The sequence below is a fragment of the Lycorma delicatula genome, chromosome 5 (assembly GCF_047948215.1).
Source record: "Lycorma delicatula isolate Av1 chromosome 5, ASM4794821v1, whole genome shotgun sequence".
NCBI classification, from domain to species: Eukaryota; Metazoa; Arthropoda; class Insecta; order Hemiptera; family Fulgoridae; genus Lycorma; species Lycorma delicatula.
This window is the reverse complement of record NC_134459.1, coordinates 14,706,083-14,718,966: the sequence shown is the minus strand read 5'-3', so window position 1 is coordinate 14,718,966 and position 12,884 is coordinate 14,706,083. Positions and strand designations below refer to the sequence as shown.

General features: G+C 29.0%; 1 protein-coding gene across 1 annotated transcript in view; it reads right to left on the bottom strand.

Moving 5' to 3' along the window:
• Positions 1-1,007: 1,007 nt before the first annotated feature.
• LOC142324738 (uncharacterized) overlaps positions 1,008-12,884 on the bottom strand; it is a 39,864-nt gene continuing 27,987 nt past the window's right edge. The window contains exon 4 of the mRNA XM_075365672.1: positions 1,008-1,172. Within this exon, the coding sequence (XP_075221787.1) occupies positions 1,156-1,172 (17 nt within the window). The 3' untranslated portion in view covers positions 1,008-1,155. The remainder of the gene's footprint in view (positions 1,173-12,884) is intronic.

The following is a 12,884-nucleotide window of genomic DNA, read 5'->3' as shown; positions in this document are numbered from 1 at the left end:
AATCACAAAGCAATTTGAAGGTCATGTTGAAATTTTTTTTACATCAAGGCACAGCTCATCACAAGTGTGCTCCTCTAGAACAAACTGTCAATGAAGAGTACTATTACATTAACTGTTTAAAGAAGATTACTATTACATAACTGTTCTTCGTAGGCTAAGAATTGCTGTTCGATGCAAGAAACTACAGCTTTGGGAAAATTCATCATGACAATACTCCAGCCCTTGCATCACAACTTACCCAGAGATTCTTGCCAAAACACAAGATCAAACTACTTCAGCAGACTCCTTAATCACCAGACATGGCTCCCTGTGATTTTTGGCTATGCACCTTCCTATGTTTAAAATTCTGCTTAGAGGAAAGAAGTCTTCAAAGAGATCAAAAGAAATGCAGCAAGATGACTTATGGGTTCACTTAAAATGACTTTGGAAAAAGCTTCCAACAATTGCTGGGATAAAACTGTTACATCAAAAGGAGTCTAATTTGAAGGGAAAAAAGTCACTGAACTATGTTAACTATTTTTGTTTTTATGAGCCAAGATGGGATATTTTTTGTTTACACCTTGTATTTTACTTCATCTGAATATAAATCTGAAGCAAGTCTAATTTTACGTTTGTTAGTATCTTTGGATATCATTCCTTTATTCTAGTATCAGCTATCAGCATTCATTCTAGTATCAGCATTGTTTTTATTTGTTGTTGATTAGGGCTTAATGAATACAAGTGCCCATGTGTTACTTATAGCATGTACAAGGGATAAAATAATTTCTCACACATAAGATATCACATGAGAACAGAACCGATTGAACTGATGATGATCTAAACTGATAAATAATTTTTTTATAAAATCAAAATTATTTTCATAATCCTGTTAAGAATTCAAATCATTAATAATTTTAACCGTATAAAAACAATCTTTAGAAGTTTGAAAACATTTGAACTTAGGTATAAAAAGCTGCATAAATAATAAAACTTATTAGAAAAAGGTTTATTTGTTTATTTAAGTTGGTTCATTAAATTTACACAAACAATTTTTCAAATTTAGTCAACTGAAATTAACTTCCATGTATTTAGACTTTAAAAATTATGTTAAGAATATATTTAAAATTAACCGAAGTAAAATATTCCAACTGAGTAACTGGTTGGTGAAACTGGAATTTAATTAATGGCCATACCTGTAAAAGAAAAAAAAAATATATATATATATAACTGATTAATAATTATATAAAAAACATATTTCAGTAAAAATGCTATTGAAAAATTAGCTTTTCTTCTTTTATACAGTCAATTCAGATGCTATACATGTAAAAAGATGATGCACGGTTATAAAGCATGGTAATAACAACAAAGAATTGAATGATCCAAAAGTGAATGATGATTTTTAACAAAACAACCACAAATTGTAAAACTAGTATTAAGACACCCACCTTGTGACGTTACCGGTTGCCACACTACCCCCTCCATTCTGAGCCCTGAAGGGCTTTACCGAAGTTTGTCTTTAGACCCTCTAACTGAATACATCTCTGTTGAGATGCCATCGATGTAAATGCCTCGGTAGACATTTGAATCAGTAAAATACAAATCAAATTTTTCCTTCACATAGGCCTCAAAATGGCCATCTTCAAATCCAACCTAACATGATTCCCTCAACCCAACTAATCGAAACCACAGACCCCGCACCTAGTCCAAAAGTTTCTGATGTAATGGTGAGGGGTGAAGCTCTTTATCAAACTAATATGGGTAATTTTCAGACAGTTTCAAAAAATAAGAATGCAAGCCTGATATTATTTTGGCAGGAATTTCTGTCAATAATCTGAAAATTAAAGATATAAGTACGTGTTTGATAAAACATAATTTGCAGTAATACACAAAATTTTTTCCTGAAAAAATATTCAGCATTTAATTGAAGAAAATATAAATTTTCAAGACATTTGTTATGAACCTGTTGAAGCAGTGCTAGTATTTATACAGTAGATTTTTAATTATTTTTATTTTGGTCAAGAAATTAGTTAAAATGTTCATATTTAAAAAATAGAACTGTTTGTATGTTGATGATTGGTGTTTTGAAAATATAACAACCTAAATCCAAAATTTCAGAAACAAAACAGCCCATACATCAAACATTAAGAATCAAAAGCGCCAATCTCCAATCTTGCTTTCTAACATTAGCCGCACTAATTCTGTTTAATAATATCAATCGCTGAGAATTATTTTCATAATTATATTTAATTTTTTACATAGTTATAGTTTTTTGCTTTCTGCCAGAAAACTGGTTAAGTGGAGATTGGCAGTTTTGATACTGAGCTTCAATTGATGTAAATTAAGTCAGTAAAACAGATACTATTTTTCAGAAATTTGCTTCATTCAATTAAAATAACAAATGTCAAGCTAGAGAAAAAGAGGTGATGTCAGAATGCAATTTAATACAGCTTTCATTTACAAATTAGCTAATTATTACAAAACATTTTCTATTCTTTTTTATTATTTTGACCAATTAGTTGATTAAATTTACAAATTTAAATTAAATTTAATGTAAATTAAATTAAATTTACAAAAATTTATTTTCATACAGCTATTTACACACTGCTATTTGAATTATTATTTTTGATGTAAAAGACCACCTGAACTAATTGAATAATAGTTGCTTCATATTTCAAATGCTATGGCTGAAAGTCTATCAAAGTCAATCCATAAGTTAGCACAGCAGCAAGAAAGTGGACTTATTACTGCATATAAAGCTGTAAGAAAAGAAGTAAAACTTGTGTGTTCAAGAACTGAAACCCAGATCATGCACAAAAGAGTGTATTATTATTCTCCCACGCTGTGGCCGACAACTAAACCATATGAATTACACGAAATGAAAATTTGAATCTGGATCAGCAGTAGTAGAGTGTGCATTTTGGGTACAATCTTTTCTGAACATACAGTCAATAGTAATAATTATTTGTACTGTTTTAAAAAACCTCATTAATCGGTTAACAGAAGTGGAAATCAGTTACGGTTGGTTAAAAGTTGGTGCCACAGCACACAAAGTGTAAAAGTCAATAACTTTTACAAAACATCCTTGGCAAATGATTCACTTGAGGAATTTGTGGCCTTCACAATTTGCCTGATCCGACTCCCCTAGATTACTTTCTATGGGGGACAGTGTAATAAGCAGTGTAGTGTAACAGACCACACATGATTGATAAACTAAAAACTGCAATAATGGCATACATATGAGACAAAGTGGCCAGTTAAAGAGTTTGAAAACAAATTGAAACAAATGCAGTGTTGTACTGATGTTGGAGGTAGTTATTTTCAACACCTTTTATAAACTATTCCAGTTGTAACATCCATTTCTATAAAACAATGAAATAAAAATACAAAGTACTAATTAAGAAAGTTTTATAATTATACATGAATAATTCCAGTGCACTTTCTGAATGTATTTTATTACATTCACTGTAGACTTGGACATGAAAATATTCTTCAGAAGATTCTAATTATTGGTGATTTCATATAAGAACACAGTTTTTATACGCAAATTTACCTGGAATTTTTACAGAATAAATTTCTATGTCCTTATATGTATGTCTGTTTACCAGAAAATGGATCGGTTCACAAAGGCCTCCAGGCCTCACTCCATATATTGCTTACAGGATCAGATGAAAAGTGACGTTTATAAACACACTGTAAGTTTAACCAACCATCTAATTTTTAACTAATTCTGCTCTCAAAGGAACATTAGGTATATTTTTGAAATTAGTACATAGATTTTAACGATGGAAATTTTTAAAATTCATTACTTTCAATTTAGTATACTAATTTTTAACCGTATCTTCAACGTTAAGTCAACAAAAATTCTTTATTTTTTCACAAATCTCAATTTTTACTCCTAATTTAATTCAAATTTCTCAAATTAAATTCTGTACAAAATTCGTTATAAAGTTTTGTAAAACAATGATTTAATAAAAGTTATTTTTGTTTTGACTATCTTAGATAACAATTATTATAGTGAAAAAGTATATCTTTTTTTTTTTTAACAGAATTTGGCCTAGAGCAAAAATCAGGATTATCTTTCAGCCTTAATTTATGATTAAATAAAACACTTATGGCATATGTTTAATATTACTTTCTTATTTTCAGCTTTAGAATCACCTTTGAAATAAATTTCCTAAACCAGTGGAAACACCTTCATATTCTCAATCACTATAAATGAAAGCACACAAGTTTGACTTTTGGCATTTTGAATAAAATGATGCAGATAAATAAATTGTGGAATCCAACATACAGTTAGACATTACTTGCTCACTTTGGTATTTATTCTACTCAAGGAATTATAAGTAAACTTTTAACAGGTGAATTTGATAACACTTTAGTACTAAAGACATGTAAAATGAAAATCTTATCACAGGAAAATTTTTATTAACAGAACTGAACATTTAGGATTGCATGTGGGAAAAATATACAAAGAATCTTTAAAGTAATCATATTTCTTTTAAAAATAATAATAATAAAATAATTTTTAAAAATCAGTTAATAAATAGCAGAGTATGGCAGAAAATGATGTAATTTTGTATCTATTTTCATGTCCTCCACTTTACGTTCAATTCAATTAAATATTGTTTTTATTTATTGTTAATTTTGCTATTGTAAATTAGTATCAAATTAAGTAATAATTTTCTCACAATATTAGATCTAATAATTATAAAAATAAAACAACTCTCTGTATAATCTTATGTTAATTATTGTAGAACATTAGGGTAATTTTTTTAAAAATAAACAGTTAACTATTGTTAAAAGTTATTAAGAGATGTCTAAACGTCTATTAGGAAACCTGTTTTCATATAGTTTTTTTGCTTCTGTCCTGTTGCAGTTTGCTAAACCATACATTAAATGCATGTCACACATTTCCATAAAAGGATATTCAAACTCCATGATGATAAAACAACGCAACTTAAAAAATAAACCAACAACACTGAATTTTAAACAAAACACTCACAAGTAAACAACGAGTTTAAATTACTTTAAAATTATATGGTTTTATTTTTAAATAATGTGCATGCGTTTTAACATTATTGACATGATCGTCAGCAGTAATAGTTACTGTGAAAAATTATTCAAAAGTAAAAATTAACATTAGCTGTTTTACTATCATTTTAAATTAAATTTTATTGCGAGAATTATTACTTAATTTGATAATAATTTACAATACCAGAACTAACAATAAATAAAAACAATAATATTTAACTGAATTGAATGTAAAGGATATGAAAACGGACACAAAATTGCAACAATTTTCTGCTATAACTTGGCTATTTGTTAACAGATTTAAAAAAATAAAATGTAATTTTGTTCAAAATTTTGAACAAGAATGTAAAGGATATGAAAACAGACACAAAATTGCAACAATTTTCTGCTATAACTTGGCTATTTGTTAACAGATTTAAAAAAATAAAATGTAATTTTGTTCAAAATTTTGAACAAAATAATAAAATTTGAACATACATTTTGATAAAACTAATATTTATGGAGATACAACGGTTGAAAAAATAAAAATAAGTCCTGATTTTTTGCTAATTTTAAAACTTCATTACCAAAACATTTACCAAATATTAATGTGATTTTGTCTATCCGAACTTGAGAAATAAAATTTTTATACAAAAATAACAAACTCAAAATAAACATCGACAACTATAATGAATAAAGATTTTAATAAATAAATATGTGAAATCTGTTGTGATTTTTAATGACCTTTGTTTAGAACTGATACACTGCATATTGTTAAGTAGATGGGATAGTAGAGTATAGAGAATATATCGAAAGTAAGAGATATATCTACAGGATCCCATATCTATCATAACTATTATATTTTTTAAATGTTACAATTCAAAGAATATGTAATATGAGAATGTCAACGGATTTCTCATATTCAGTTTTCTAGAGGCAAATCACAATATGTACAATCTTTCAAATGACTCAAAATAACAAAAAAATTAAATTAACAGCAATTCCTAACAATCTACATAAGAGGTCTGTAAATAAAGTAATGAGACTGGTTCAGAAAAATGTTTTATTTACAATCCAATTATACATGGACTATCACCTTTGAAATAGTTCCCTTGAGAAATCATGCAATGTTTCAAACAGTTTTCCCACTATTCATAGCACTGTTGGAATTCAGAAACCGGAATATCCTTCAGATGGTCAGTTCCTTTTTTTTATGCATTTTACAATTTTAAACTAGTGTCCTTTAAGGTGGTTTTTTGAAGTTAGGAACAGGAAAAAATCGCAGGGACTCAAGTCAGGTGAATAAGGTGGTTGAGAAACTACAGGAATGTTTTTCTTTGCCAAAAACTCATTGAAAGTGCAATGTGACAAGGTGCACTGTCATTTTGCAGCATCCAGTTGTCTTTGATGGCTGGTCTGATGCAGGCAAGTCTTTCTGCAGTCTTTCACTTGTCAGTATTTACTCGGTAAACATATTGATTTACAGACTGTCCTGTAGGCAAAAACTCCTTATGGACAATATCATTACTATCAAAGAAACAAATTAGCATGGTTTTGATATCTGATTTGCTCGTTTTTGCTGTAGGTGGTGAATTTGAAGTATGCCACTCCTTGCTCTGGCGTTTTTTTCTGGTCCGTACTCAAATATTCAAGATTCATCACCAGTAATAACATTTTTTTATAAAATCAGAATCAGTTTATATTCGCCTTAGAAGATTGCACCACACTTCCACCCTGTTGTTTTTCTGTTCAACAGTGAGGTGTTTTGGGACCAATTGTGCATACATTTTTTCATGTTACATTCATTTGTCAAAATTTGATTGACTGTGGTATTGTTCAAATTTAATTGTTCTACAATCATTCTGACAGTTAATTGCCAATCGTACCATATCAAGTCTCTGATTAGCTCAAAATTGTCTCACTTTTGACATTAATGGTCTTCCAGAGCATGGATCATCTGCAACTGACTACCAGCCATCTGAAAATGGTTTAACCACCTAAAAACTTGGGCTTGTGACTAAGCTATTGACTATAAGCCCTTTTTAATTTTGAAAAGTTTCAGTAGTATTCTCACACAGTTTAACACAAATCTTGATTGCACAACATTGCTCTTAATTAATATCACTCATTTTTGTAACGCACAACAAAAACTCGTTTCACCAAAAATTTGTTTACGTCTCATGTGGCAACAATAGACTAAAAATATTAATATCTAATATAAATCAGCTGTTCATATAACCATACGTTTATTAGTAACTTTACAGTGTTGCCACTTTGGCTACAAAAAAAAAACTAATCTCATTACTTATTTACAGACTTTATACAACTGAATAGTTCTTCATAAAGAAAAATATTTTACCTTATCATACAGCAAAACAGGAGGATTTAAAATCCTTCCAGATACAGGTGTAAAACGATCTGCAATACTGATGCCGAAATCTCTAACACACGGGTCAGAATTGAAGTCAGCCATTCTAATCTGTAAAAATAATATTAAATTATTATTATAACTAAAATACTATTTTATACATATAAGGATAATTCAGTTGCATTTTTGCAACTTTTCCTTATATTCAATGAAAATATGATGAATGATCATTTTGATTTTCATCCTTATAATGGATTAAACATGTTGAAAAAATGTTTAACACATCTGACCCATCAAAACAAATTTTACATTCTCTTTATAAAAAAGTGTATGAAAACAGGATAGAAATTATAAACAACTTTCCAGATATTAGTCTTCATTGCGATGTGTAAGGCTGCAACAGGTAAATAAACTTTAAAAAAAAAAATAGTTACGGTACTACACAACAATCCTAAATCAAATTCAGTTAGGGATGTACTATTGTCCACTATCTGCAGATATTAATGTAAGGTTTGTCAGCGGCCCAAGGTAACATGATAAAACTTCCATGACATAAGTATTTTGTATATCCTCTCAATTTTCATAATTTTTATCCTTTTGCCGGTGAATAGTTACATCCAGTATATATCCACAGATTCTATCAGGTAGAAAACTACATAAAAAGACTGCAGCTATATGAAAATTCTTTAAAAAATATTTTCCTTGAACTAAGAAATGGACAAACAAATTTTTCTTAGTAAAGATTACACTATTTGAGCCTCTACTTTCCGCCTCTTTTAAAATTTCTGTCTATTATTTTTTTTTCTATTATAATTTTTGTCTATTATATTAAAAGCTGAACTTCTTTTTTAATACCATTTAAGAATAATAATCTTTACTTTGTTAAAATGTAAAGGATATCATACGAGAACAGATAATTTTGAACTGTTCATAGCAAAGCTGTTAATGTCAGGACTGTGGTCTGTTCCCCAGCTGATTCTATTTAGTCACAATGATGTGTCAGTCAGGAATGCATCAAAGTACAAATAAAAACATTGATATGACTACACAAGAAATTTCATAATCTTGATCCAGGTTCTATTGTTTACATTTAAGAGCAAGGGCTGAATATTTTGAAACCACATATTCAGTGTCGATTACAAAGCATCTAGGTCTAATAAAAAATATCTGAATGTCAGAAATTGTTGAACAAACCACCATCAAGCATCAAGAGTATTAACTTAAGATTTGACAAATTTCATCTGTTAAAATTCAATGGTAATGGAAGTTTTATTTTTGCTAAATAAAATCTTACTAAAAGGTGATAAAAATAAAACTTCCCTCAAAAATCTTTGGACATTGATGAAATCCACTTTCACATCAAAATTGTAATGGAATTATAAGGCCAGAGTTTTTCAAAAATGGAAATGTGACTTCAGAATAGTATAATGACGTACAAGTCAGTTAGTACTGATCAATAAATTAAACTTTTACCTGATGATAATTCCACATGGTTTCAGCAGGTTGGAGCTAAAGCCTGTAATGGAAAAATCGATCTGCTTTATGAACCGATGTCTTTTAATAAACTATTTCGTGCTCTGGAATAGCAATATGATTAGGCTTGCAGCGATCACCGTATGTTTATATGAAATCTCTTCTTACAAGAATTTAATCTCAAAGACAGAAATCAACATTCACTCATTACTACCTTAACAGATTACTGAACTGAAGGCTAGTCTTTAGTCTAGCCGTTGGAGCAAGTTAGAATGAAGAATATTCCTTCACAATAGCAAGAATGCAATTTCATTCTGTGACGGCGACTGTTCAAGAAACAACTTTCATATTAAATGATTGATACATAATTTTAGCTTCAATTTTCAATTGTATATGAATGAAAATAAAAAAAAAAATTAATTTAAGTAGATATTTACTTTAACTGCTAATTCTCTAAACAATCTATTTTACAAAATATTTAGAAATTATCTCTAAATAAAAATGAGAAAATATATAAATCAAGATTAAAAAAACTATAACGGTTTTTGTCTTAGCAGATCAATTACAACATAATCATATACTCACAGCTTCCAGAATCTTTCTTTTTCGTACATCTGCGGGTTGTGCAGCACTTCGAACCATTGACGCTGTTTGTTTTTCATTAAGTTTTTTTGCTAAAGCCTGACCTTTAGCAATCGTACATAACTAAAAGGAAAAAACACAATTCTTTTTTAAATAACAAAAGAAACATGAAAATCAAGTTTTTATATCTAATTAAAGAAAATATAAAAGCATGATTTCATATATATTTGTTTAAGGTAAACTGAAAAGTTTAAAAGTTTTATTTAAATTCTGAATTGGAAAACCCGCCAAGGAAACAGTAATATTTATGGTCATGATGAGCCTGACTTACAATTAGCAGATTTAATCTTCTCTAAATGTCGGTCACATAATGCGCAATTAATAAGTAACAAATATTTTTGCAAGATTTTTGAACATTTTGTTACATACGAGGATAAGTCAATTACTATCCACAATTTACTTATATTTTTGTTTATATTGGTAGTACTGTCATGTTGCGTAGATGACGCATGCATGGTTTAATTACTGTTATGTCTGTACAGGTTTGATGCTGCCTGCCGTTAACCATGGCTGCTCTGCTTTCTATTTGCACCAAAGAAGAGCAACGTTCAGTGATCAGTTTTTTGAGTCGGAAGGTGTATCAGGGGCCAAAATTCATCTAAAACTTTTGGTACAGTATGGGAACAGTGTGTTGCCACAACGAAGTGTCTACGAATGGATTGAAAAATTAAAAAATGGTCGCACAAGTGTTACGACAAAGGAGCCAGACACGATCGTTTACCACCACAAATGAGGAAAACATTGAATGTGCATGTGACATGGTTTTCTTTGACAGACGAGTAACTATTGATGAAGCGGCACATCGTCTGCAAATTAGTCACGGTTCTGTCTATGAAATCATCCACAACAGAATTGGGTTTCATAAAGTCTGTGTAAGATGAGTCCCAAAAAACAACTCAAACAGTTGCATAAACAAACACGCTTGGACATCTGCCAAAAAGATTTGGATCGCTATGGTAACGAATGGGACATCTTCTTAGACAGAATCGTCACTGGTGACAAAACATGGATCCATCATTACAAGCCCCATAAAGGGATACCCAGCATAAAGTTTGGCACTCACATTTGTTCCTCCATTTCTGGATATTCTATGCTGGACGAAACCTCTAGAGGACATGCCATATTGATGACACTACACATGTACTGAATGTCGTACAGAATTGCTGCTGGGGAAGCGTGAAGACAACACAACCCGTGCTGCCACAAGACGATATATCCCTTTCAGTTCACGAAAATGGCAAAAGTCTAACTTATTTTTTTTGTCGACCTATATCAATTTTTTTGGGATTAACATGAAGGTATAGGTGCACAACTTACAGAGTTGAAGTTTATTCATCTGAACTTCTGTGACTTACTTTGCTATAATGGGACCAATTTTTTTGTAATGTTAATTAATTTTTTTTTATAATGCCAATTTGGAAAAAATATAATAAATAACACCAATCTTCTGTACGTAAATATTTGTTTTTCTCTTATATATTTTAATTATCTGATGCTTGTTTACCTATTCTAAATGTTATTATTTTAAATTTTAAACACTTTTAAATTAGAACTCTTACATTTACAAATAAACTGGCTTCACAATTGGAAAAACAGTCAAACATAAAAATGAATATTTATTTGCTTGCATCCTTACATATTTACAATACTAAATTTGATACTTCTTATGCTACCTAAGTAAACATATGTTTGCATGTAGTTGTGATGCACAGCTACATGCAAACTATCACGTGATATCTGGCATTATAGTATTCTCCATGACCAAACAGAACAGAACTTGACAAAACAGAACGGCAAAAGAGCAGAACATATATTTAAATTGGTCTAATTTCGATTGATTAAAGAAAATACAGTATTTATTTTTTGACTATTGAAGGGAGTAATTGGAATAATACTCATATAATATAATTAAATTTTCTAGTGAAATTTATTTAGAATTCCTGACACAAAACGTGCATTTAAATAAAGTAAAGAACATATAAGTAATATCAGATTATCTATTTATTATTAAAGTAAAGTAATTTATTTATTAATTTTGTATTTAATCATTCATATTTATCGCATAATGGCAGAATAGGGGAGAACAAATACCCATTATTTTTATTTTGACATTTTAGTTAATTTCTGTATAAATACTAAATTAATGGTCTGAGGTCATAAAATATCATCAGTAGTATCATTTCACTGAATCTGATAAAAGTTATTCTATAAAAAACAATATTTCTATTAACTATATAATTTAAGTTTTTTTGTAATAATTCCTCACGTCTGATGATTATTTTTAGATTGTTTTTTTATTATAACGCAAAGATCTAACTTAAAATATAAAAAATCTGAAGATGTGGCGAACCAAATCTGCAGTCATTAAATAACAAAGAAATAAGTGTGGGTTTTAATTATGCATAATTGTTAATAGAATACGACAGTATAAAAATTGTAAATAAATAATCTTCTTTGGCCAGACTTATTGCTGAAAATATTCAATACTGCTACATCTTTATTCAAATATTTATTAATCACTTTGTTCATTACCAACCTATTTTAATAAATGTGGGTTTTAATTATGCAGAATTGTTGATAGAATACGATGGTATAAAAATTGTGAAAATGCCACAAGTAGATTTCCTTTGGCTAGACTTAATATGCTGACAATTGTCTAGTTATGAAGACGAAATGAAAATTTAAAAATTAAAATTGAGAATCTGTAATGTGATCACAGGTAGTTTTTTTTTCATTTCTTGGAAAAGCATATTTAAATTCGTATAATGGCTTAGTGTAATTATTAATCCATAATCTTTCTTATAGGATTTTAAGAAAGCTACCTGCTATATTTTATTGTATTATTTTTTTCAAAAACCGATCAAATATTTTAAAAACTCTTTTAGTGCTTGATAGTATTTAAATTTTGTAATTTTACTTACGGTTTTCAACCTATAACATTCTATGACAATTCTTTTGATGACTAGGTAAAAGTGTTTAAATTTATAACATAGTGTTTTTTTTTATTTATAAGCAAACAGAGTCTATTGGTATTTATACTAAAACCGAAGTGTTTTATCCCATTACTTAAACAGTAGGTATGATTAAAGAATAAAATTAATAATAAACATTTTGTTTCTTCCCCTATTCTGCGATTATGACAAAAAATAAATGACTAAATACAAAATAATTAAATATTTAGGGAATTCTAAATAAATTTTATTAGAAAATTTAATAATAAGTATATATATAAGTATTTCTCTAATTATTCCCTTCAATGGTCAAAAAATAAATACTGTATTTCTTTAATCTATTAAAATTAGACCTAAGTAAATATGATATGTTCTGTTTTGTCATAGAACCGTATTCTCATATTAGATACACAGATACAGACTATAACCATCTAACAATTCATCTATTTTTCCTGTAGTTA